General features: G+C 47.7%; 1 protein-coding gene across 2 annotated transcripts in view; it reads left to right on the forward strand.

The window, feature by feature from the left end:
- The window catches only part of Csmd1 (CUB and Sushi multiple domains 1), a 1,477,900-nt gene that overhangs the window by 1,320,284 nt on the left and 129,832 nt on the right, over positions 1-27,784 (forward strand). For both annotated transcript variants that reach the window (XM_063234987.1, XM_063234988.1), the window contains exons 33-38: positions 105-200; positions 6,161-6,364; positions 7,275-7,399; positions 8,075-8,171; positions 13,836-13,940; positions 27,000-27,118. In XM_063234987.1, coding sequence (XP_063091057.1) covers positions 105-200; positions 6,161-6,364; positions 7,275-7,399; positions 8,075-8,171; positions 13,836-13,940; positions 27,000-27,118 — 746 coding nt within the window. The remainder of the gene's footprint in view (positions 1-104; positions 201-6,160; positions 6,365-7,274; positions 7,400-8,074; positions 8,172-13,835; positions 13,941-26,999; positions 27,119-27,784) is intronic.

The following is a 27,784-nucleotide window of genomic DNA, read 5'->3' on the forward strand; positions in this document are numbered from 1 at the left end:
ATGTGTGTGAACTTTTAAGTTAGTATTTATTTTCCAGAAAGCTAAGCTTCCTCGTGGCGCTTTGCTTTTCTGGACCCTCCTCTTATCTCTGTTTTTGTTTGAAGGTGAGACGTTGCCGTTAGCCACATCAAACCAAATTCTTCTTCGATTCAGTGCGAATAGTGGTGCATCAGCCAGAGGCTTCCACTTCCTGTATCAAGGTAAAGGCCTCAGGGTCAGCTCTCCCTGCCAGGCCACAGTTTTCAGACAAATTGCCGCAGTGTCTGGGCTGCATCCTGGGGATAGCGAAGAAACTGAAGATACCTATGTACTGATCATAAAGCTATTTAATGCAAATACTACTTTGCCTCTCCATACCTGCATTTGTGTCGGACCAGAAGGACACCTATCTCCCCAGCACCGCCACAGCTAGGGCATTAATGACCCTGTGCTCACCTGCGTGTCCTGGCCCGGGCTTTGATGCCCAGCACTGCTTAGCTCTTCATATCTTGCCAAATGACTGAAGATACAATGTTTCTTTAATTAAAAAAGCAATTTTATAATGGTGAGATCTTGTCACAGCTTTAATCCAATGCATTTAAAACACACAATATATAATTCTGCATTTTATTGTAAAAGAGAACTTTAAATACAGTTTAACAAAACCAAAGCAAAACACAAAACGTCAGTCAAAGACCTCACAGTAATTGATTTCCTGTTTCATAGTGCTTGTCAATTACTCATATTTAGCACTTCTTAACTTTCAAATTATTTTTAAATTTAGAGCTTATTTGGAGTGGCTTAAAATTCTGAGAAGCAGAGCATTGTTTTCCCTACTGCATTTCCCCTTCACTCTGCATATTTATTTATATAAACTTGAAAAAGCAGCGCACAGGTGGTGCAGGCCCTTTCAGAAGCAGAGAGACAGGGTGTGAATGGAATTGCTAATGACCCACAGATCAGATGAAATCCAAGAGAGGTTATGTCTCCTGAGAAAAACTGGGTGCTCAAAGATAAGAACCAATGCTTAGGTATTTCAGCCTCCATTGTGCTCCAAGAACGTGCAATGGCTGCTTAATAAAAATGTCTCTGTGAAACATTCTTTATAATGTTTCTCAAAAGTACGTAGAATAGTCATGCCATCTCATAGAGAAACCCTTCCTGATAACCTCACGATATAAAGCCATGTTCTCAAGTCCTCCATCGTCAGCATAAGATTACTTAAAGATTAGTGCAGAGTGGGAGAGATGCTTGACAGACCTGTAAGAGGCCAGAAGGTTTCTCATCCCACTTATCTATCAGTTGACAGAAAGCCCATGCAGCTGAGTTAAAGCATCTGTGTCACTGTAGGCATTAACATTTACTAAAATGTAAAAAATTAACCAGTATTAAAACCACCCATGATCAGCTAACGGCCAGTTTAAGCAGGTTGCCTCTACCACTGCTAATTTCTGTGACTGCTAAATTACTTTGCAAAAACAGATTCACAAACTGTGCTGTAGATAAAGAAATTAGACTGATTGATTTAAATACCTTCTGCCTAGAAATGTGCAAGTTGCTGGAGTCACCCTGCTGTCGCAGGCTGGGCTTCCCCTGATTTTTTAGGAAGAATAGGACATTATTATATAATCTAAGAAGCCCAACGCCTATTTACCTGTATTGTTACTCTCAGGAAAGATGCTTCCAAATTTAAAAGCATCACATTATCATGAAAATGTGAAAGGTGTGGAACAAAAAATAAAACAAAATGCAACCTGCTCGCCTTGTCCTTAAGAATATACAATGAACCTAACATCTTCTATGTTTATAAAGTCCCAGTTTACCTCTGTTTCTTGCTCTCTCTTAGGAAGGCTGTGTGAAAATCAGTGTCATCTTTCTAAATCTATATGTAGATGAAAGAGCAACCCAAAAGCAGTTTTTACACTGCATAGCAGCAACAGGGAAAGCTTTCAGTCCACTGGAAAAGTTACATTGAACAATGTTCCTGAACAATGAGAGTTATGTGGAAGCCCGGGAACTTCTGAACGTTATCATTTACCATTTTGCTGAATAGTGCTTTCCTACATCCTACATTCTTTCATAAGTGATTAAAGCTTCAAGTTGCAGCAAGTTTATGATTTCATGGTTGTAGGATGCTAATCCTGGGACAGACACACAGATGGTTCCACTGTCTGGACATGCAAGAGAGGAGGGTGATACACACCACAGCCAGGTCAAAAGGCAAACCATGTGACTCTCTGTGAGAGAGTCATTACCCATAGCTCTGCTCCCTGCCTGTCACACACTCTGGGTGATGAGGTGGAGATGTGAATGATGATGCCGTAGTCTTTCAAACCTGTGAGGAAATGTGGGGGTTCTGCAAGGAGCCTCGAAGGGACCTAAGTATTTTCTGAGTTTTGTTCGTTTTCCACCATCTTTGAGAGGCAGAGGCTATGTTTGCAAAGGGAGGGGAGAGGTCACAGTAGAACACATGGTACTCAAAGAGCTGGACCTGTGTCCTGGCTGTTTACGTGACTCATCTGGGATGTCAGGGCCTGGGTAGAGTCTATCTGGAAGTTCTGGGGTTGTTCTGAATACTGAGGGCTTTGCCATCATGTGGACAGTGCAGCTTGCATGGTCATGAGTCTGCAGAGCCTCAGATGTGTGGGCCTGAGGGAGATGGCTGCGTGTGCCATCCCACACATCACACATCGTGACCTCCCAGACCTTTTGTAGTGGCTCAGCCTGTCATATGTCTCTGCCCTGCGTCCTTGCCAACAGAAGTGGGAAGCAGATGCTACAGTGAGACCGGTCACATGGGGAACTCTGAGTGTCCTGAATTTCCAGGGTCTGGAATGTTTCTAGCCCCTCTGGATGGTCCTGACACTTCCCTCCTCTGTGAGCTGAGACACTGTGGCTGTTCACTGCTTAATCAGAACCCCAAATGTTCGGCTTGGTCATTTCTCTGTAGTTATCAATCCTCGGGTTTTCCCACTTGTGTCTCAGACCCTGGGAGTCCAGGCTGCAGTCCAGGCTGTGTACCTCCCGACTTCTGAGCTCCTGTCCCTTTACTGTCAACAGAAACCAGGCCTGTAGTGAACTACACATGAGCATGGGGCTCAGGGGATCTTTGCACACTGTAGACAGCCTATGGCGTGGGAGATCAGTGTCCTCTTAATCAGTAGTGATAGTGGACTTTGGTTTTGTTCTACAAAGTCATCGCTTTGCAGTTAGCTCCTCTATTTGGACACAGAGTCAGGGTTAAGGCCAACACCAGCCAGGGGGACAGGCCAGCAGGGCCAGTGCAGTTGGAGTCTTTCCTCTCTGTGATGGACACCTCCTCTCTTAGGCAGGTGGCCACATGCCTTCCCAGCATGCCGCCTCCTTTGCCCCCTGGGCTGGTCATGCCATTGGCTGTGCCCACTGTGCCTGGTGCTGAGTTTCTCATGGGTGTGGCACTGTGCTAATTTTCTGTGTTTACACCTGGTCACTGCCACCCACAGTCTGTTCCCTTAGGTTTCCCCACACAGTTCAGCATCTCTTTTAAGCTTTCTTTAAATGACTCCCACCAAACTCATTGTAGATTTATTATAGTGTCTGGGGAAAATGAAGTCGTGCACCTCTGTCATCTCTGCCCCGGTGCCCAGTAGGTATGTGTCCTGCGCTGTGCCTCAGTTTCCCCTCATCAGGATGCAGGCATGGCTTTCCTTAGCGCCCACCTGAATGTAGTTACCTGAAAGTCCTCCTTAAAGATGAGCAGACCTAGAAACACAAACATGCTCTGAGTGTGAGCAGGAAAATTCCATCAAGATTCCTTGCTTTCAGCCCTTCGCAGGCCTGCAAATACATGCTTTAGTTGGCTTTCCCGGGCTGCTTCTCCTCTTAGATGATAGGCATTATAAGCCTTAGTTGATTTTCCACTTCTGAGAATTAATATTTTGGATCAAGAGCTTATAAGATACATCATTTTGGCAAAGAAGTTTCAGCATCAAATTTTGTTTGAGATTCAGTGATGGTTTTTTTTAATTCCTTGACTAGTAATGGCTTGTCAGCTCAGATGTTTCAGCTATCAGAGGAGGAGAACTTTGAGAAATTGATGATGTCCCTGGGTCCCTGAAGACACAGGAAAGCAGGTCGTGTGGTCTCACATGATGCTCCTGCATGCGCCCAGGTTGTTCCTGGCTGTGTCGCCCCAGCCACAGCACCAGGGCTAGGAGGACTCATGCTGCCATGGCTGTGAGCCACATTCACCCCCATCCAAATGTGCAGCCATGGCTGGCACTCAGGGCCGGACGTGACACCTGACTGCTGTCTGAGGCAGAAGGGCAGAGGTTCAGTTTGTGCCTGCGTTCTAGCTGACCTTATTGCCTGCTCTCTTCACGCGGCTGATTTGGATTTTGCTCCACAGCACAGCACAGACTAGATGACTTTGGTCACTAAGAATCAGGGCATAATTACATCAGAGCACAGAGTGTCTCTCCAAGGCAGCCTGTGGGGTCCAGGTGAGGGAAGGAACTGCTGGGCAGCACTGAGGCTCTCCGGCAGGTCCGCCCACCTCCAGGCGCAGACGGTTTGGACCCCTTGGGCAGCTTCCCCACCCCACTTTCTCAGGTGCTTAGCATTCAGCTCCTCTCTGTGCCCCCACACTTCTGTCCTGGAAACCGTTCTCCACTGTCGCCTTGGAATGCTGGCACGATCTTCCATAGTTACTTTCATGGAGAAAGTTCTTGCAGCACCTTGGGGCTAAGTGATGTTATGGGTTTTTCCTCATGTTTGGGAACCCGGGGGTACAACACTTTTCTGAAAGAACACACAAGCAGAATTTCATAACCCCAAGCCTCTTAAGCAAGAGGAATCCCTGCATAAACTGCAGGTTCCTTCTAAATGATCCCGTGTAGGTAGAAAAACTTCCCACCCTAGGAAAATGCTTCTCCACTTCATTAGAAACTCTTGATGTAACCATAGAGGTCTCCACCCCGTGTTCCTGTGCCCCAGGGCTCAGGCATACAAGCACAGCAAACACGGCTGTGAAGCCCTGCTAGGGATGCTAGGGAATGAAAGCTACTCAATTTCCTCACCTAGTCACGGACCAGGTGGACTAAGATACATCACTAACCTGGTCAACTGTCATGGTTGGATAGCATACAGCTTTATTAACTTTTGTCTTCTGATACAAAATATTTCAATTAATTTGAGTTATTGGCAACAGGGTTGACCTTGACTTCCATACGGCATCTCTTCAAGTACAGTGAAGAAGTTCATTCTGTGTTTCCCAAAACGCATCTGTTATCTTATAGTAGCACGCAGTCTGCCCTCTCCCCATGGTCTTAAGTGCTTCCTGCTAAGCACATGTGCAGTGAGGTGCAGCTCACTCCAGACCCACTCAGTGTGTGGCGGTAGTGTCCCCCTCACTGAGCAGCCACTGAACACCCCTCCCCAGCAGCCTCTGGTGACCACCGCCCACCTGGGCTTCCCAAATCCCGACTGTCATACTCCATTGTGACAGTAGAATCATGCAGTGCTGGTCCTTGGGTGCCAGGCACTTGTTTCCCTTGGTGCCGTCCCTCCAGATGTCTAGGTACCTGCACAGGACAGCCTGCTCCTCTTCTGGCAGAATGGAATTCTGTTGCATGTAGATTGTGTGCATGATCCACACTTACACAAAGATATGTGTGTGCCATTCTCTTTATCCATCTGGTGTTGGTGGACACTTCGGCTGTCCCCACACCTTGGCAGCAGTGAATATCCCTGCAGTGAACAGGGAGAGCAGGTACATTTCGAGGCCCTGGATTTATTTCTTTTGCATGGACCACATGGCAGTCATTTCTCATTTTACTGTCACATTGCAAAGACCGTAACATAGGGAACTCTTCAGAGAGCTACTCTTCTGGTAGCTTCTTACGTCACTGAGGCTAAGGACGAGCTTGCCTTTATCTCATGAGTCACACAGGCCTGTGTGTGTTTAATGGGTTCACAATGCTGGAGCAGTGACCACTGACTGAGGGCACTGACTCTCCACGTGTGACACCTTCTGGGGGGACTCTGAAGTGGGCGCCAGGTGAGACCCTTCCTCTCTGCCCACAGAGCCTGTCAGGTCATCAGGTCCTGTGTCTGTGGGGATGTGCGCCCACATTGCCCTCCCCCTCGGAGATGGCCCTGCTTGCAGGAGTGCTGACTTTTGTGCTGTCTGCTTCACCTCCAGCTGTGCCCAGAACCAGCGACACCCAGTGCAGCTCTGTCCCTGAGCCCAGGTATGGGCGGAGGATTGGATCTGAGTTCTCAGCCGGCTCTATCGTGCGATTTGAGTGCAGCCCCGGGTACCTGCTCCAGGGGTCCTCTGCCATCCGCTGCCAGTCAGTGCCCAACGCGTTGGCACAGTGGAATGACACCATCCCAAGCTGTGTGGGTAAGAGCATCACAGGGCGGGGTCCCCAGGCAGGTGATGGGCTGGGACTTGCAAGGAAGTGAGCCTGCTCCTAACCTACACAGAGCACAGTTTTCTTTGCCAGGAATAATTGAGGAGCAGCCAAATCTGTAAACCAACTCATCAGGTTAATGCGGACAAAACATGCTTTCCTGCTTTGCATTCACAATTACTAAGCATACCATTCATCCTACTGTGAGGGCATGCGGCGCGATTCCACTGGGCATCTCACCCTGAGGGTCAGTAGCTGCACTTCCTGCATGACGTCCTCCTGATACATTTGTGCTGATGGCCCTGGAAGCTGTGGTAGCAATGATGTCATCAGCTACAGTTTGCTCACTTTGTGTGGGAAACTCTAGTGCAACCATGGTTAGCTCTGGAAGCCTTTGTGCACCTTTAACATCTCTTCTCCCCTCCACTTCCTCTGGATTTGCAGTCTGTGAGGATGAACCCTGAGCTGCCAGGTTCTGGGATCAGGCCAATGAATTGTTCTGAGCACAGTGCAGTCCAGAGACACAGGAGCTGTCTCTTTTTACAGATCTGGAGAAGGTTTATTCCCAGACTCAGGTCAGAACTTAGGAGCAGTTGATAATCACTGATACTGCTAATTTAAAAGTCACTGAACTTTGTCTCGATGACAAATGCCAGTGAAAGTATCACTGCAAGGGGCTGGGGGTTTAGCTCAGCGGCATAAGCACCTGCCTTGCAAGCAGGCGGTCGTGAGTTCGATCCCCGGTACCGATAAAAATGAAAAAGACCAAAAAAAGAAAGTATCACTGCAGTGGTGAGGCTTCTCTGGCTACCTGATCACACAGCAATAGGAAACTAAAGGTCAGGTGAACACGGCACTCACTGTGTTTCCGCTTCACCTAAACACGGCTGTGTCCTTCAGTTCCCTGCAGCGGCAACTTCACCCAGCGGAGGGGCACCATCCTGTCCCCTGGCTACCCAGAGCCCTATGGCAACAACCTGAACTGCGTGTGGAGGATCCTGGTGACAGAGGGCTCCGGGATTCAGGTGTGTGGGCTGCAAAGCCTGGAGTCCAGAGCCAGGCTGCGGGCTTCCTGGGCCTCAGGCTTCAACTTCCTTCTCTCCTCTTCCCCCACCTCCTCTTTGGTTCCCTTCCCCTGTCCTCTCCCTTTCTTTTCCCCCCCCTTTTTCCCCTTCCCTCCCTTCCTCCTCTTCTCTCCCCCCTCCTTCCCTCCCCTCCTCCCAGCTCCCTTCCATGCCCCTCCCCTCCTCCCTCAACCCTCCTCTCTTCTTTCCCTGTCTCTTCTTCTCTTCCCTTTCCTTTCTGCCCTCCCTCCCTTCTTTTCATCCCTCTCTCTTTCTTATTTTCTTTTTTTCTGTCTCTGCTTCTATTTTCCTCCTTCTTTCTCTACTTCCTTTTACTTTTTCTGTCTGTCTTTTCTTTTATGTTGTTTATTTTAGCATAGGCCATAATCTAGTTATCTTTTCTTAGTAATGTCACAAACTGTGTCTCATAGTGTTTCTCCGTTTGGGTTAGCAATAACTGACTTGGAGAAAAAAATCTGTGTTAGAAAGTGATTTTCAGAGTTCTTTGTTCATGACGTCACACGCTACTTCCTCCGGTTTCGGTGTTGTGTCCCTAAGTCCCAAATGCCATGCATCTGACCATCGTGATGTCCTTTGGCCACAGCTGCCTCCTAACCAAGCCCTCTGCTCTGGCAGATCCAGGTGATCAGCTTCGCCACGGAGCAGAACTGGGACTCGCTGGAGATACACGACGGTGGGGATGTGAGCGCCCCGAGGCTGGGCAGCTTCTCAGGTACAGTGAATGACCGCAGTTCTGCGGCTCTGTGAACTAGAATCTGTAGCTGGTCCAGCACCCAGTGCATTGTCCTGCAGAGTTCCCCAGCTCCATGATGTGTCTGGAGGGTTTGACCAGGAGACGCATGGGAGGGGATGCATCCGGGCAGCTCAGCTGGCTGTCAGGGTCCCTGGCAGTTCTGGATGGTAGGCTGAGTGCGGGGAGCAGGTGGGAGCATTTTCACTCAGGGCTCAAGAAGCTGTGCCATCCCTGCGTGCTAAGACCCGCTGAATCTCCGCCTGGGCTGGGCAGCCCCACTGCTCATACCTGAGCCTGCTACCACCTGCAGCTCCATCTTCCACATGAGGCCAGGCCTTCCCAAATTCATGCCGCCCAGGGTTTCTGCTCCTCCCTTTGCTGTGGTCTCCTTCCCAGGTCAGAAGAGCAGGTTATATCCCCCAGATCCTTCTCCTCAGGGCAGACGCCATCCCTGTGGGTGAGTACCCGTGACCCACCTCCCCAGGGTGGACACCTGAACTATGGATGAGTCCCCGTGGCCCTCCTCCTCAGGGTGGGCACTGTCCTGGTCTAGACCCACCAACCTCTTCGTGCACTCACACAAGTGTTCACACTGACCTGGAGATGGCTCTAGAGCCTCACTCCGCTCCCCACCTCCCAGGATTCCTTCTTTTATAAAATTGGCCCAAATGATGGCCCATATTCATACCCCACCAGGGCAGGACAGGCAGGTCCCATTTCTGATTTATACTGAACTCGTGTTTCCGTATTCCGCTCTGGCTGGGTGATGAGGGGTGGTGCAGGCAGCCTGTCCTGCCATCTGCCACAAGAGGATTTCCTCACCTGCCATGATCCAGGCTCCAGTCTCTGGCTGGCAGCAAACACAAAGGCGTCTCTCTCCACGTCCCGGCCCCAGAGCAGAGCCAGCATCACACCCCGCCGTGCGTGTGCCTGCAGCTCTCTCTGCTGTGCGCTGTTCTTGATGCATCCTGGAGCTCCCATTGCCAGTGGCTTTGAAATCTAGGCATCGTCTCTGCTGTACCACACCCTCCCCCGGCCTCTTGTCACAGTTCTCTTTAGCAGGTGTGAATGCATGTGTGTGCCTGTGTGTGTATGTGCGGTGCTGGGGTGGAGCCCAGGTCCTCCTATGTGCTAGTCAAGTGCTCACAACTGCACAGTTTTCATATTTAAAATCTGTCTCATTGAACAAGTTCATCTTGGTACAGATGAACTTTGGCAGTCCTAGCCTCTCCGGAGGTGAATAGATTGTCACATTTCAGGCGTCAGTGACACGAGAGCTGACCCCTTCTCGGGGACCAGATGGACGTGGAGTGGAGCAGCCTTGCCAGGCCCCCACATAGTCCTGCTCCAAGCAGAGCCCCAAACTCCACTGCCCTCACCTCTGGTGCACACCCAGAGAGGTGACCCGCCCTGTGGCTGACCACGGTGGCAACCTGCTGTCCTAGGCTGAGCTGGGCAAAGATGCCCCCAGCTCCTGAAACCCCGGGCCAGTGCTTCCCTGACCTCGGGCAAGGGACACCACAGACGGAATCGCCTGGATTCTGCCCCAGTGCCCAGACTCAAACTGGGCAATAATCCCCTAAAATGGCCTGTAGATCAAATATGCCAAGATCAGAAAGGACTGAGATCAAAGACCCTCCTGACTGATGACCCTTGCAAGGTGTGATGCCCAGCCATCTGCAAGAGCTTTGCCATTGCAGCTGGTCATGAAGTTAAAGGAGGTCCAGAACACAGACCTGCTGTGCTGGCCATCCTGGGCTTGGTTTGGAGAGCCACTGTGTTTGAAGAAATCCATGGCAAGTTTTAAAAGAGATGGAAAAAACATGTGAAACCCAAAAATAATTATAAAATTCTAAACAAAGGTGCAAATGCTTATGTATTATAAATACAGAGAAAGAGATATAATGATGTAATGTACTGAGAGGTCAGACTTTCTGTATTATACTTACAAATATTTTTAAGTAAGAAATCATTTCAAACTTTTTAGAAGGAGATGGAAGAAGACATTAGGTGGGAAAATCACACATCAGTGAAGCAGTTTGAGAATTTTAGAACCTAATCAATATCTAAACATTGTTATTCTTGTGATACTTAAAAATATTTATAAAGGAGATAGTATATCCATTGAAAAGTTATCTGTTGAATAAAAACAAGCAGGAAGGAGCAGTTATAAAAGGTACACATTTCAAGAAAAAGGACTGACACCTTTAATATATTCAGTGTTTTGATTTTTCGTTTCTGCTTGGGCAGGCAGAGTACAGAGGCCTCTGTTTTTGTAAGCCATTAAAAATCATTTCTGGAAGCAGGCAGGTTATAAATTGTAAATGAAAGAAGCAGCACAAAATGCATACAGATTTGTAGCTGACAATCAGCATTAGAGAGAAGTAAACACCTGTGTGCTGAGCGTGGGGTCTTCAGAGACAATAATGCGATTTCCCAGTTTACTTTGTTGCCTGTTGTTTTATGCAGGACACAGTGAAACAATTCTGCCTGCAACAATTCTTGAAAAATCGCTCAGCTGCATTTGTGAGGAGCGGGGAAGGTATTAAGCACCTCTGATGGCCCCTTAGGAGCAACACCCAAAGGGGAAACCGGCCCCAGGGAACCCTGGCACCGCATGGCACACCCTGCCAGGCACCCTCCTGCCCTGCCCGGGCTAGGGACACCTGTGTGGCCCGGGTGCCATCTGGAGCAGTGGGTGACTGAGCCTGCCACAGGTGGCAACAATGGCCTGCACCCGGCCGGCACCCAGAAATGATTAAGTAGCAATTTAATGAGTTTCTTCTTTAGCTTCCCATTGTTGTGACAAATACCAGAGCATCAACTCGGGAGGAGAGAGTTATTTTGGACTTTGGCTCGCATAGTAGTCAGGAAGCAGACAAAGAGAAAGCAGGGAGCCCAACACAGACCTCTCCAAGGCCTATGCCTAGACACCATGTCCAACAGCCACAGAAGCCACTGTGACTCGGCCACGCAAGATGAACCAGGAAGAACAGCAAACACCGTGGACTGATGCGTGTGTTCAAGTTACTATGCTGTTGGCCGGGAATACATTTTAGAATGCATAGGACAGAACCTCATCCCATAAGGGGTGCATCAGGAAACACTGAACCAAGTGTGCCCCACTGGAAAGGTGAATCCAGACCCTGGAACCCAGAGGCCAGGCCCTGGCCTGGGTGCCTGCGGCTTGGAGCTTTGCGGAAAGTGGGCGTGGACAGAAGTTCTCTAGGCCTTAAGAGGCTGCAGGGCAGGCGGGGAGGAGGGAAGGCCCTGAGCTTCCAGGACTTCAGGAGAACCAGGCTAGATGCAGCCAGTGACACCAGATGGCGCGAGGCTGGTGCTGGGGCTGTGTGGTGACTCAAATACTGGTCTTCTGCAGTGTCAGCCAAGTGCAGCCGCAGTGAGTGAACCACGGGCATCACAGCCGCCACCACAGTCGGTGGCACCCTGCCTCCTCCCCATGTGAGAAAGGGTCTGGACTGGGCCCCAGAAGGAACCGCCACCACCTGTCACTCCTCCCTGTTCTGGTCTACTCTGGGGGGGGTCCCTGTGTCCTCAGCCGAGGCAGGGGGAGCTGGGCACCCCGCAAGACAATTTCTTGGTGCCTACCAGCCAGGACTCCAGTCACGCCATCCTGCCATCTGCACCCCTCTGCCCCCCAATTCCCCACTGTGCCCTCTAATGATGACCCCCTTGCCATGCTGGTGCCGACTAGCTAGTTCACTGTGCAGCTGTTCGGCTGTAAAAATTACCTGCCATTCAAGGACATCTGTCATCTGTCATCTGTCTTTAATCTCCCTGTCCTTCATCTGTAGTCCGTCAGTCTGGTGAATCAAGGATGAAATCAAGCAGCACCCTTTTTTCTCCTCACAGTACTCCTCTGGGGGGGCCCTGCACTGACGACTTGAGACATCTCTGGGGACCCTCTCCCCTTCACAGTGATGAAAATGAATTGCAGTCAGACCCCGAGTCTCCAGCAGGGACCCCAAGGCAGGGCGCAGGAGAACCCTTTCTTCCTTCACCCCTCCTTAAATACTCTGCACCGGCCAGCATGATCCACAGTCTCTGGGTGCCAACTGGCCAAAGACACCACTGACACTGCCCTGTAAGGAGCATGTTCAAGTCATAGGTGAACACCGCACATCCGGGGAAGACTCTTTATGCCAAGCCAGGTGTGAGGGCACATTCCTGTCATCCCAGTTCTCTGGGAGGCTGATGCAGAAAGATGATAGGTTTGAATTCTGGGCCAGGCCCTGGATTCAATCACCTGTACCCCAAAATAGATACTGAAAGATTCTGAGTGCTAATCTGCACTCAGCGAAATGCCCCTCCTGTGTCTTCAGACTGTCCAGGCATGGATTCTTTCTCTTTCCCTGGCATTCCTTCCTCTGGCCGCTGGGAGTGAGTCCCATGTCAGCACGGCAGGTGACCTTGCATGTGCTTCTTTAGCTTTGTGCTCCTCAGAATCTGGGCCTTGGAAAGCAAGCAGGTGATGTGGGGAGCAGGCTGGCTGGGGTGGCTCCTCCAGGGAGTCCTGATGGGTTCTTCCCTCCACCGGGGAGGTGGTAGGACCTCAGAGCACACATCCTGGGTGGGACCCTTCACACATCTCTCTGGGCTTGATGTTGAAAGGGTCTTAATCTGGGCCACATGGTGGGGGTCTCTGGAGCCCCTCCTGGGGTTGCTGGCTGGGCTACAGCTGCCAGAGACACTGAGCCATTGAACAGAAAGTGGGGGACAGAAGACCTTTAGTTTTTGAGACTGTTCACCTCCCTTGGATACTTCTGAACTTACTTCTTGATGGTTTTGTTTGAAGCATCTTCTGTCTCCTCATGTACTGGCACTTCCTGGCTGCCCTGTGAAGAGTTTTACCTGGCAGATGTCCACTCTCTATCTGCCATGTGCATCCTTCTTTCTTAGAGCAGCACAGTGAGGTCAGCACAGTGGAGAATTCAGCACACACACTTTAGGGGAAAATTCTTTAACTTGCTCACCCTTTCCCCATAGGAGGATGTGTCCTACAAAACTGACTTCAGCCCCTGACTTGACCCTGTCTCTTTGCCTCAGCGCCCTTCTGTGCAAGAGCGTTCACTCTGTGGCAGCCTGGCTGCCTTTCTCCCCAGGTGCTGGTCGCCCTCCAGGAGTGAGCACTTTAGTGAAAGGAAACATTTGCTTTGCACACGTGGTGGCCAGGTTGTTTGCACCCCGGTGGAAACACTGCTCAGTATGAGTCTCGTAGTGAAGCTCTGCAGAGTCAGAGGCCACCTCTGCTAGTGCTGGGTGACAGCTGCCCAAGGGTGACCTATGCACAGTGCCTAAGTGAGGACTGGGTGCTAAGATTTTGTTCCTTTGTTCATGCTGAATACAGCGATTTCAAAAAACAGTTTACACTGTTTAAAAGCCCAAAATTTGTGTATCCCAAATCCATACAAGTGCAAGTCTGTGTGCTAATGCCCTGGGATGATAGCTTGACACTCAAAGAAATGCCTGAGCCCTTCCTTGTCTCCAGAAGAGCGGGGCAGCTTCTCGAATGACAGTCACCTCCAGTGATCAGATTAAACTCAAGCAAGCAGATCAGACCTCAGTGATTTGTGACCCAGTCAGCCCCTCCAGTGTGGAACTCACCTGCTCTCTCTTTTACAGGAACCACAGTGCCCGCCCTGCTGAACAGCACCTCCAATCAGCTCTACCTGCATTTCCAGTCTGACATCAGCGTGGCTGCGGCTGGCTTCCACCTGGAGTACAAAAGTAAGATCACCCGCCTCTGCATCTTTCATGGTTCCCTGAGCAGTTTTCTTGAAAGGCAAAAAATGCATGCACTTGTTGAATAGTGAAATCTAAAGCAGTGTTTTCGATTTGCATCAGATTGGGTCTTTCCGGTCCAAAGCTCTATGAAATATGCCTTAAGATGATGAATTAATGGGAAAGCTGGAATAATTACCTGGTGTCTCAGGTTGCTTGTGGCAGGGCCATAAAGCACAGCCATTTGTGATAATACTGATTTCCCCATGGCTATTAGCAAATATTCATATTAGTGTCTGGGACCATAGGAAAACCTTAATTTCCAGGTAGACTCTTAATCTTAAAAGCTGTTAAAAGAAGAGGAGCAAAAAGGAATCATGTCAGGAGAAGCTTTGCTCATTTTAACTGGGGAAGCTTCTCGGCCGGACGCTAACCTTTTCAACATGTGTGCCAGGCCGAGTTAACAGTCTGATAGGCAGGATGACAAAAGTCAGCTCTAAAAGGTCCTCGGGCATCTGATGACTCTGGTAGACCCTGTAAAAGCCAAGAGTGGACGTCCACTGAGAGAGGGGTTTATTGTAGGACACGTTTTCGAGCACTAAAAATGCTTGATGTTGGTATTCATCTCCTTTAATAAGCAGTTGCAAATAAGCAAATATACAGATAAGCTTTAATAAGAGATTTTTTGAATTGAGACAAATGGTTTGGTAGGGTGTAATGCATGCATTCTCTGAAAGGCCAGATTTCCAGCTGATGATAAATATTCTGAACTAGTCACAAGCTGAAGGCCCATCTCACATTCTGGTTAAATCCCCCTCCTTTTTACAGGCATCAGTATGCAAGCGTTTTCCAATTGGTAAGAACAGGCCGACTTAGCAACTACATAGAATGATACCCTGCTGTTGATTTACGTGGGGCACGTCTGGAAAAATCTGCTGCTTTGACACAATTTGCAAACCTCTGTAGACAGGAAATATAAACCTTATTTATTATAGTGTTAATATATTCGTTCATATTTTTAGCAGTGTTAAACACTCTCTTGACTCTGAAAGTTATCTTGTAGTCTCTGGGTTTACATTTACTTTTTACGGAAAGAGATGCTGGTAAAATAATTAGTCTGTAATAATCGCTTACAGTCATTGAGTTCTTGGTGGGATCCAGCACCATCAGCACTCCTAGTTACACCCACGTTTTCCTCCTCAGTGCAATTCTCTAAAGAGGGGAGACTCACCTACTTCTCAGCGGCACAGACCTAGTTCCAGGATGTGAGGCTTTACCTGAGCGTATAAGATTTTAATTACCAGCTGCATTCATTTTTTTATTCGACCAAACAGTGCTACATCTTTCCTTGTCATTTTCTTTCCTAAGTGGTGGCTTTCCAAGGCTGAAGCCTGGTGACAGCTCAGCCGTTTGCATATGAACAGAAAGTCATTGCCTCACTCTTCACACCAGAGTTCCAAGTGCAGACTTACAGGGTAATTTGAGAATTGGCCTTACTAAAGTCAGTGCCAAGTGACAGGGGTCTTTTGATGTACCTTGGCACAGTTTCCAGTAATTTCCTCCGTGAACACATTGGGACATTTACCTTCATATGTATATATATATATATATATATATATATATATATATATATAGAGACAGAGAGAGAGAGAGAGAGAGAGAGAGAGAGAGAGAACCTGCCTATCTGCATTGAAGTTTCTCACTAAAATATCAATCAGTTACTTTTCTCATTAGTAGGTGGAAAACCTAGCACACACCTGTTGAAGGAGGCAAGGTCTATTTGGACTCACAGTTGGTAGAGCTTTCAGTCCACCAGCACCTGGCTCCAAGGCAGAGTAGCATGGCACCCACAGAGCAGGAAGCCCTCCCTCTGCTTTTCTGCTTAGTTTCATCCAGCCTAGAAGGGGCTCCACTCTTTAGTAACTCATCATCTGCACCCAGAACCATGGTCCAGCCTCACACGCCCATGCTCCAGTGTTACAGTCCATGGTCCAGCCTCACACACCCGTGACCTAGCACCACACACAAATGACCCAATCCAGTCACTCCCCATAGCCCCACCCGTGTGCACCATGACTTTGCGGACATCTAGATTTCAGACCTTACACCCTCTTGCCTCAGCCAGCCAAGCAGCTGCCTGTTGCTGTCCCCCTACCTGGCGGGCTCTGCCTCAGGGCCACTCAGTTGCTGTATCTGACTCTGCATCTTTTGGAGGCTCTGCTGATCAGAGTGGCCTATCTAGCCTCTCTGCTTCCTCCCAAAGCAGACAAATCCTAGCCGTACTGGGGTTGGAGGAGACCCCAACCTGTCCCCTGTGTTCATCCTCCCTGGGTGGGCTGGGCCAGGCTGTTCCCTGGCCAAGTAGTCAGGTAGGACACCCTTCCCCTCTCCTGCCCTCAGTGGCCTGATGGCTCAGGCAGCCTTGGCATAGCCAGATTTGTCCTCCCCACAGTCTCCGAGTGTATGGCCAGGGTCTGTGTGGTGTCCACGCCCACTCACAACGTCTGTGTCCTGGGCCTGAGGCGAGGTTGGGAAGCAAGGGCAAAGCCCCTCCTCTTGGGGTCTTCGAGGGCCCCATTCTGCATGGAGGCTTTCTCATTTGTGCGGATCTGTCCCTGCCTGACCCTGCTGAGCTCCGGCCCAGAAGAGCCTGAGTGTCCTCCCTGTGTCCCTCGGGGCCTGGTCTTTTACAGTTGAGGTCCTCCAGGTGTCTCCAGCCTCCACTTCCTAGTGACTCTGAAGGTCAGGGCATGAGGGCTGGGCCTTCCTCACTGTGACCAGGCAGCAGGGCAGGTTTTGTTCTGTGGCCTCCTGCCTCCCAAGGGTGAGGTTTCCAATTACCGGAGTTCAAGAGGTTTTTTCATTGAGAGCTTTAAAAATTGCTCTGGTGGGTTTCAAGATTCCTTTTAAGGATTCAGGGCTTTTAGATTGCTCTAGTGCAAGCATGGTTATGTGAATGCTAAATTATGTTTTTAGGGTAACTGTTGGGATGCCCCTTGAGTGCTGATTCTGAACTGAAATCATCCTTTGAGTGTCTATCACCTGTCGTCTCTCTCACACTAACTTTTCAGCGGTGATATCCGTTTCATCATAAAGATTGGTGTTCACAGATATACTACAGAATTATAGATGTGATGGACTGTATTTACAATACAGATAAACTATTACAGGATAAACCCATCTAATTGAGAATTGCTCCTTGTGTGAAGACTGATTGCAATGGAAACTACTTACTCTGAATTTTAGACACAGCAATGCATGTATAATAAGCATGCTTTTAAAGTTTGAGCCTTCTATTTTATTTAAAACATTTTAAGTTAGTACACAATAGCCATACATGGTGATTGCAGGCATCATGGTTCTTGTCCATAGCACGTGCTAAGGCTGGTTTTTCCTCTATTCTTCTCATCTCTTCCTGCTCCTTCAGACTCTTGCTTCCCTGCCCATTTGAAAAAGCTGTTTCGTTTTTTTTCAATTCATTTTTCCCATTTCCTTTTCCCTTTCCTCCCATTTGCAAAATAGTGCCTAGTTTCTGTTATTTTCATTTTGTTTTGCTTTTTATGCCTCAGATATCTCATGATATGTAAGCTCAAGTATCTGATTTATTTCTCTTAACATTACGATTTCATGATGCTCCCATTTTTCTGCAGATGACTGAAGTCTGCCCTTCTGTACCAGGAGTAGTAGCCAGAGCCATCTGTGTATAAAGCATGTTCATTGTTTCACATCTTCATGGACATGCAGTCCTCTTCAGAGATTTAGCTGTTGTTAGTTGTGCTGCTGTAACATTCTTTATTGAATGAGCTGAGTATGCAGTGACCAGAAACACCCAGGATCAGGGCTTCTGTTCCATGTTAAAATCACGCATGCAGCACCCTGGGCTCTGCAAGGCAAGTTCGTCTCCCAGCCCTCCAGGCCAGTAAGGACCTGAGCCGCCTGGGTGAGGATTGCATTTTGCTGCCTCTGTCTCAGAGGTAGTTTCCCATATGGAAGCCCAGGGTATTAAGAGAAGGTATTTCCATAGTGTCCAGGGCATGAGGAAGCGCAGGCAGGCCAGATGGGCCAGCTACAGTGCAGTGTTGGTCTCAGACACATGCCAGGACGTCACTGTCCTGTGTCCAGTGGTTAGTGGCAGGCTGTGTGGTGACACCTGTGGTGGGGTGGGCAGAGAGATGGAGGGGAGACACATTTATTTACATAATCCTCTTTGAAACAACAAAAATATAGTAGTAACACGGAGAAGTAAGCTCCTTTCTCTATATTCTGAGAGGTGCTTGTCATTTTTAAGCGGATAAGCTTCAGAAGAGGTTTCCAGGTATAAGATTCGTCTGACACACACAAGTTTTCCTCCAGTGCTGGAGACAGCTCAGTTGACCACTCTGACTCAGGCAGGGCTGAGTTGGCCACTGAAGGGGCCGCAGACTGTGAGCTCTGTCAAGTCTATCTCATGTTCATTTTGAAATATTCCCCTTGAGGCTGGTTTTCGGGGGTTTAGTGTCTTCCAGCCCTGTGTGAGCCACAGCACTCAGAAGGGAGGCCCTAACTAAGGGCTGAAATATGAGAAGGCCTTGTGTCCTTTAGAATATCCTGGGCTGCATGGTTTTAGCAGGATACTAACTTAAGTGCATATTGAGGATTTTGATGGACCTCTGATGACCTCACCCTCTGACCCTGCTAATCACAAATGCCTGTTTTAGAGACACTGCAATCTCACCTTGTGGTTTGGCTAGGTTCTTTGTTTGCACTGTGGCCCCAGCACCGCCCAGGGGAGCAGGGCAGGCAGCCTGGGTGCCAGTGCAGGGATTCTGCTCCCCACCACGAAGAGGGCCCAGCCCTCCCTGCCGGGGACCCTGAAAAGCAAGAGCTCAGGCACCTGTGCGAAGGAACTTCCTTTTACCTCACTTCATGGGAAGGCCCTTCATGTACTTTATTAAGATTAATCAGTCCTTAAGATTATCCCTAACTATTTTCATTCCCAAAAAATTCCCCAAAGGCCTTCTTTTAACTCTGCAGTTTGACAAAAACTGTTTCCCTCTTCTACCAAAATTGCCCCATGACTCACAAATCCTCACACTGTGGCCCAATGTTGTATCCCACAGCTTAAGAAAAGCGTTTCTTTTATTTTCTATCTGGATCCATCTATCCCAAGGCCTCAGGGCCTCCAAGGTGGAGATGACGGGGCCACACAGCTGGCTTCCTGATGGAGCCTGGTGGAAGAGGTGGGTCCTTGGGGAGGAAGAGAGGCTAGAACCCTTCATCTCCCTCCCTTCTCTGCTTCCTGTCTGTGATGGTGCCTCGAGAGCTCACCTCTGCCAGGCCCCTCCCAGGCTGTTTCTTCTGAGGAGCCAGCTACCTAGGGACTGAACCGTGAACCTGAATAAACTTCTTTAAATCGTGAGGGTTGGGCATTGTGTCTTGGTGGCAAGAAAAATAACTAGGACTCTATCTACAGTGTATTTTTACAAAGTTTTAGATATGTTTCTGCATGTGAAACCGTCAGATGTGAACACAGGTAACTTTACTATCTTCTTTCCAACCTATGTGGCTTTTTATTCTATGTTTCTGCTATTTTTTCAGCTAGAAATTCCAGTAGGGTTTCGAGCACCAATGGCCAAATGGCACACATTTACCCTGCCCTTGGTCTTACATGGAAAGCTTCAGCCTTTCATCATTATGCCTGATACTTTTGGTGGAATTTATAGTTCAAGTTGAATTTTGGGGAATGATTTAATAATCCAGTCTGTTACATTATTTAGCAATTTGTTTTGGTGTGGCTTGTTCCTTTGCATAGGCATCTGGTGATCCCAATGTTTGAAAGGGTTAGAGTATACATATTAGACTTATCAGGTTTCCCTGCCTCTGTGGATCATCAATAAGTACTTCAAGTGTATGTTTACTGTGATCAATATCTGTATGAAAATGTACAGTATTATGTGTGAGTATACAAGAGTGGGCCACAAAACTAGAATTACCACTTTGTAAAGACTCAAGAGAAATGTCTTCAGCTTTGTGGGCCAAGAGAAAGCAGTAATAGAACACAAATAATCAGTCACATCTAGATATGGCCTGAGAAGCATTTCCTGCTAAAGCTTGTTATAGAATATTAACAAGACGGTTATTTGAATTGTGAAAAATTTTAGAAAAAAGATATCCTTGACTTCGTGATCATTGTGTCTACTGAATATTGAGAATATCAATTAAAGTCAAATGCCTTACATTTCCTACTTCATGAAAAATACTTTAAATGAATAAAAAGTGTTAGTCATCTCATCTACTGAATTGATTTGACATTTTTCCTAACAATATATCGCCACCAGTACTTCAGTTAAACAACCTGAGATCATTTCAAAAACACAGCACTGTTTGCATTTTTAAACATAAAATGGATCTTTCACTCAAGATGCTGGAGACCACAGGAAGTGCATGCATAGTTAGATTTATTTTTATGTAATTGAGGAAAAGTTCAAGTGTAATGCTTGGCATTTCAACATTCCAGCTCAATCTAGTGTTCTGAGTTTTCCGGTCCATGTGTGTCCCTTGTAACCCTTAAGTGGAGTGAGTTACGGAGTTTGTGGTAAATAGCTTGGTGACAATGCCACTTATCACAGAAGTACCCAATGTACTTAATTTTGTCCATGGAAAATGCAACTCTTCTAACAAAGATACATAACAGGAGACCCTGTGTCCTTATGTAAAACAAGGTGCTTTTCTCTTTCCTGCTCCTGAAGTCAGTGCTTTATGGGGTGCTGACCTGTTTATTTGTATCACTAAGGAATTAACAGGTTCATAGCAGGAGTTCTCTATTGATAGAAACATGAGCACACATTACTCACAGCTGAAATATTTTCTCACTAATGGCAGTTGCTTTTGCTTAAACCTTTTATCCATTAGCAATTCAGCAAATGCTAATTGCATGCCTGTACAAGGTACATGGCATATTCAAATACATTAATGGTCTTAGCTCTAGCTGTCCAGCACCACACCATACCCTGCTGGTGCCTCCACAGCAGGTGTCAATTCCTCACGGTTCTGCAAGTCCACAGCGAGGTGCTGGCAGGTCCTGATCTTGATGAGGACCTGCCTTCCTGGTTTGCAGAGGGCTGACTTCTTACAGGGCCCCATCTGACCTTTTCTGGGGTGCAAATGCAGGCGGACACAGCGCTTACCACCCTCTTCTCATAGAAGCTCCCTGGCAGCTTCCTCCTGGCTCTTTCTTCCTCTCCTGCTTCTAGTGAGTAGTCACGAGGTGAGTGACTTTCCTTCCACACCCCCTGGCCACCTGGATGTTCTCTGTCTAGGCCCACAGCGATGTGGCCAGTCAGCCAAGTGCTGATACCTTTACAACCACGACCCTGCAGACCCCTTGCTCCACTGAGCTGAGCCACTGAGCCAGACACTTTCTTGCAGTGGCAGAGGCCCACTGTTTCAGGCATTAATCCCATTGTGTGGGTCACTCCAAGCTCCTGAGAGCCTCTAACCCCTGAGCTTCCAGAGACCAGGTCTCCAAATTCCATCATGTAATACAACATCCGGGCTCTCCAGGGGCACGGGCATTCAGCTGGTTACACTAGCAGGAAGGAAAATGACCTTTTGTCTTCAGAGATTCCATGGGCTCACTAGCGGGTGGTGGTCTGAAGGAAAGACTTACTGTCTCTCCATGGAGAGGATGCGGGGCTGGGCCCCTCGAATGTGCCTTCCACATTAAGGGGGTGTGTCACAGGACCCACTAGTCTTGCATCCAGGGATTCTGGAAGCCTGGGTTTGATAGTCAGGAGAATCTTCACTAACATGCTCACTGGGTGCCATTAAAATACTAATACACTGGTGAAGCTCCAAGATAGATATAATACCCAACTTCTCCATGTGTTCTGTCACTTCCCTTGACACTGAAAACACAATTCCTATGCTTGGAAGAAACCTCGAGATCTAGTAAATGATGGAGTAGAAGCAGCCATTTATTAAGTGCATTGTACCTGCAATGGTTTACGTTACGGATAAGACCAAATCGTTTGGTACCACACACGCTGAACTTCTTAGACAATAGATAGCACGGTGGTGCCTTCCTTTGTACTCCTGAGATACTGTCTTATTTATAGTTTTCTCTATAGAAAATTGTTGCTGTGATGAAGACTTTTGACTTGTTAGTCACTGGTACAGCAGTTAGAGTGTGTGAGTGACGTGTTTATCTCTGTTTCAGTGTGGTGATGGCATCTCTACTCATGTCCTCCTTGGCACTGGGCTTCTTCCTTCCCCTCTGTCCCAGGCTACAGTCCAAACCTTGCAGCAGCTTTGCATCATGAGTTTATAGAACTTATCAACAGCATTTTTGCTTTAGGATCCACCATGCACATAGGGGTGTGTGCATGGTGTGTGTGTGTGTGTGTGTGTGTGTGTGTGTGTGTGTGAGTTTTCTCATCCCAACTTTGTGCATCTACCTGGTTGGCTTTGGCTCCTTCTTGCTTTGGTCGCTTTATTGTCCTTCTGAATTCTCTGGTCAGAACGACCTACAGTTTTTTTTGTTTTTTGTTTTTTGTTTTTTTAATTGGTGAGGTTTAGATCCCATGACAGTTGGTGGCGGAAATGAGGGCAAAGCTGAGTTGAGAAAAGCACCCTAAATTCCTCCTGTCCCCAAAGGTCATGTTTACCCTACCTGAGCGTTTGATAAACACAGCATGTTTGTCATATGTTTCAAAATCGTTTTCAGCTTTCAGTGGACTGTTCTCTGACTTCAGCCCAATGGAATTAGGGTAATGGCTGCATAAACCCCAGAAAACTGATGAGGCTTATTGTTATGGTCTGACTCATAACTTCCACATTTTGTGATTGGTGATGGGTCAACCCATCAAACTGTATTTTTGGTCCAATTAGGACACTCATCTTTTTTAATAGCTTCACCCCAGTCCTTTGCTTTCACAGGCTGGATTCACGAAGCTTAGAAACTTAGTGTGCTGTGCTGTAAATCTAATCATGGTTTTCTATATCAGCACATTTAAAAATGTCTAAATTTAGACATAGACAATAAGCAGAAAATAAGCCTTTGGATATTATATAAACACTGTGGGATGCTAGCCCTCCCGCCAGCCCTCACACACACACACATGCATACCTACCCCTGTGTTGTGGCTCCACAGAGCAGTGGTTGTGATTCGGAGCCAGAGCTTTGTGGACCTTCTGTTATGGAGACCTTGCCTGCCTGCATGTGCTGTGCTGCAGTGTGTGACCTAAATGTAAGTGTGCTCTGAAGTGACAGAACCTGAAGTCTTGTTCTCTGGAGTTCTGCTGACTTGGTTGACCATTTACACTTCCTAGAAGTCTCTTTCCGAAGCCCAAATGAAGAGTTTTCCAACCAGTGGTTTGCTCCCTGCCCTTCTCCTTTAGCCCTGGATGGGGTCCTCTTCTCCATGTGTCCTTTCCTGGGTGTCAGAGTTGGTGTCAAATGAGTGCCTGCAGGGATGGTTCATGCTGGGACCCTGCCACCATCACCTCCTCAGATGTTACTGCTAGAGTGTGGCATGCAGGTGAGGTTCCTTTTAGATATTTACAGAGCTGCCTGTGCCTTCCAAACAGGACCCTGCTTCCTGTTTGTGCCACCATCTTGCTTTCCTTAGCACAGTCACAAAATACAAGTGTCCAGCCCTTGCCTTCACTGATCTTCATACTCACCACTGTGCCCTAGAGATCTGTGAGTCGCTGTAGCACCGCCTCCCAGCCTCCCCGATGGTCCCTCTGAATCTGCTGGTGTGGTTCTCTTTAGAATGCTTTTGTCCTTCCTGTGAAGCACCAGGTGGTCCTGAGCCCTAATCCTGCCAGGAGTTAACTCTGCCACTCACCCCTGCCTCTCAGGCTGCTTACGGCACTCCTGAATCATTCGCACCAACCTGGCATCCCCCACCATCTGTCACAGAGCAGAGATGGTGCTGAATGGGCAGGGGGAGGGCTGCAGGCTCAGGCTCACCTTCCAAAGAAGGAGCAATGCGGTGGAGAGCACAGCCACCCCCTCTCTTACCCAGTCCTGACTGGGTTTCTGGGTGACCACCATGCCAGGTTAAACAGTGTTGCACGAATGGCGTCTCTAGGTGTGAAGCCTTCAAGGTTTTCTTTCTCTCGGTTGTGGGGCGACTGTGGAGGGAAAAGAGAAGGCGCTTCCCCCAGTAAACTCCATGGTCTCCACCTTCTCTGGCTCCTCCCAGAGTCACCACTTTACACAATCACTAAAATGACTTTCTAAACTTTTTAATTCGAACCATATCATTCCTGTGAACAGACATAAATGCAATTACTTTTTGTAGAATATAAACTGGATTTAAAAATAGAGTTTAAGAAGAGAGAAAATGAAACTAAGTAAATAACATTGCATACAGATGGACATGTAAAAAGAAGTGAAAGCACATTTTATCTCAGGTATAAAAGGAAGGAATTTAGGAACTGGGGTTTCATGATGAATTGTTGCCTCTTTTTAACGTTGTGACATTTCCTCTTTCCTTTGAACATTTTTGTGGTGATGTTCTTTGATCTCTTCCATGCCTGGCATGTGCTTGAAGTATCCCAGGATTAGGACTATGTGATGTCCTTTGAGTTAAACTTTGGCATTTCCAGTTGCAGTTAGCAATTTTGACCCCAGAATATTTAAGTGTAGTTTTTCAGAGTGAAATAGAAAGCTAAATGACATGCAGTAGACAATCTTGCTGATCCATAGCAGAAAAAAGGATGAAATTCAAATGTAATCTATATCCTGAAGTCATAACAGAGATTTTAGGTTTATATTAATATGACAAGTTAAAAGCCTTTACGATCGTATATTTTTATGTTTAGCCATTATATCTTCTATGAAAAGCCCCCAAATGGTTTGGAAATGTGTTCTAGGAATAAAACATGTTGCTGCTTAATGCTAGTGGTATTTTATTCTTTGGAAAATACATCCATTTAGGGAGAAATCTATTTCAATTTAGAGCATCTTTAAGACACAGCTCAGACTGCTTGCCTATCCAGGATAGCCATAGCCTGTGTCTTGCAGTCATCTAACCTCGTCATATGGCAGCTCGGGTCTGAAGCATGGTGCTGTCCAGTGGACAGGTCAGGTGGTGTGAACAGAGATGTTTCTGACTCTGTACCTCTCCTCTGAGATGGGATAGTCAGCCCCTTACTGGACACCAGGAAGAAGCTGATGTTCAGATTGTGACCTGATGTGGAGGACACTAACCATCCTCCAGCAGCAACCCTGGCTTCTCTTAGGTGTCTTGGTTACTTTTCTCTCACTGCTGAGACTAAATACCCTGCACCCAAAATTAAGGAAAGCAAGGCTTATTTAGCTCACAGTTTGTGAAGGTTTCAGACTGTAATCAGCTGGCTCCAAGGCAGGGTGGCACAGCATAGGGGCAACAGTTTAAGGTGGCAAATGATAGCAAAAGCAGCAAGAGCAAAAAAAGGGGAGAAGCAAGCCTCTTGTTCCCTCCCTTATCCTGGGAGCTTGCTCCCTGTCCTCGCATAGGTGTAACACCATGTCTTGTGCCTTTCTTTTGCACCCCTACTAAGTTACTTAGTTAAACTTTTAAACTTCTCAAGCTGGCACCATGAATCCATCATTACAGCATTCTAGAGTGTACACAGACACCCCGGGCATGTGCTCTGTACTCTAGATGCACTTCTCAATGTACTAACCATTACAGTGGCCCTCCCTGAGAGTCGTGTGCAGGGTGCCTGACTGTGAGTTCCAGTGGGGACAGAGTCACACCAAGAGGCAGGACAGCCTGTCTCTGTCCCTCATCATGTATCTCCAAAGCTTTGAGTCCAGATTCTGGGCATGGGCTATAGTGTGTGGAGATACCCTGGATCCAGCCTGCTGTTGCTCTCTGGAAACTCAGCTGTGAGCCTGTGCAGTTCTACAGTGGAACAGTAGGGGAGGATGTACCTGTCAGCACCATGTGGACTGCCCCGCAGGGCACAGACTACATGTGCACTCGGTGCCTGGGGCCACTGGTGGCACTGCTCTCTACATCTGTCCCTCGTATCCCAACAGCACTGGGCTCTGGGCTGCCAAAGGCATCCTGTCCCACCCCACTTGCCAACTGCCTCATAGTCCCAGGCCAGCAGTGACTGACCTGTTTAAGTATAGGATCGAGAACCCACATCCAAGGTCACATCCCCCGGGTCTTCTGAGGACCAGCCTTCCTCTTCCCCTAGAGCCTCCCTGGAAGACTGGTAGCCCTCCCTGGTATCAGCAGTTCTCTGGCACCGTCACGGACACATGTTCATTACATTTACATGTCCTTCACTCTGAGCACTGCTCGCCTGTGACGAAAGTTTGTCCTGCCTGATCAAACTGCATTTTTTATCTCTCAAGTGCCCTCGCTGCTCTTTGCTTATTCTCATGACAGGAGATTAGACAGATAATCAGTGTAAATAATGCTTAATGTATTTGCTGTTTAGGCTGAATCCCATGTTACCTGATGCATTTGTTTAAATCTATAAATTCCTTAAATGAAAGAAATTCCTGTCCAAGAAAGCACAAGATAATAGTCTTGGTCATAAATATCAGTCCTGTTTACCTAAGAACAGAGTAGCCATGAGAATTTTTTCATTGTCGTTAAGTGCCACAGAGAGAGAAAGGGAGAAGCAGAGAAAAAGTGATGAATTTGAATTATTTGTTCTCCTGTCATCTCTTCTGGAAGGCAAACACCTGGGATTTGCCCCTTAGCTTCTCGTAAAGAGAGACAAAAGGGAGGCCGGCGCCATCGTCAGGCTTCCTGTGGAATAGGCAGCGGTTTCTCTAGGGCAGGAGAGTTAAGTCCTGTGTGTGTGAGGACAGGTGGCTTCCATACTGCACGTGGAAGTGGCAAATGTGATTATTTAAAGAAAAAGAGGGCCTAACTGCAGGATGGACCTGCAGTCCTGATTAAGGATTCTGTCAGAAGTCTGATGCACAGCTCTGTAAATGCCTATTGGTTGAAAACTCAGACAGCGTCATCAGCTTGTTTCTGGAGGGACAGTACAGAAACATGTTGCTGCTCGAGGAGTAGGATGCGGTGACACTGTCTCACCCCAGCCTTTGTCTGTGCGTTTCTCCAGCGGTGGGTCTCGCTGCATGCCAGGAACCAGCGCTCCCCAGCAACGGCATCAAACTCGGGGACCGCTACATGGTGAACGACGTGCTCTCCTTCCAGTGTGAGCCGGGGTACACCTTGCAGGTATGTCTCTTTCCAGCACTTTGTTCACGGTGGTCATCACTGATGGCTTGAGCAGAGTCCTGTCCTTAGGCTTGCACCCAAAGAGTGCATTTGGTTTTGTTCACTGTGTGGGACCCATGCTAATCAGCCCTGCACCGCGGTGGTCTTCACTGACTGCGGAAATGACTTCTAAAAGGTACCGTTCTATCAGCGCTGAGCCTCTTACTTTTCATCATTATTTTATTTCAAAACCAATAGCTATGGAGAGAATGTTCTAAGGACTGAAGAACAAACATAGTCTTCAAAATCCTGCCCTGGCCCCCAGTTAGTGGAGCTGCCTCTGAGTCATGGAATGGGTCTGCTTTGCAACTCTCCCTAAGAACTGGTCAGGAAGTGGCTGTTAGATACCACAGTGTGCCAGGTGGATAGGACACGTTTAAGTAATTCCCAAGAAATATGAAGTGGAAATGTTGCTTAAAATTTATGTCATATTAATATGAAACTGTATAAAGATTTTAACATTTTGTAAAGTGATCTACACCAAGTTAGTAATATTTGCATTATCTGTTTTCTTTCTCAGTCTTGCACACACACACTCAAAATGCTAATTGCTTTGCACAATTCTTGTGTAATTCTCCCCGCAGACAGTAAAAGTTGATCAGCTACTCAGGTGTATTCCAAAGCTAA

Source organism: Cavia porcellus, unplaced genomic scaffold (assembly GCF_034190915.1).
Source record: "Cavia porcellus strain 051 isolate PalLab524CR breed Dunkin Hartley unplaced genomic scaffold, mCavPor4.1 scaffold_24, whole genome shotgun sequence".
In the NCBI taxonomy this organism is placed as follows: Eukaryota; Metazoa; Chordata; class Mammalia; order Rodentia; family Caviidae; genus Cavia; species Cavia porcellus.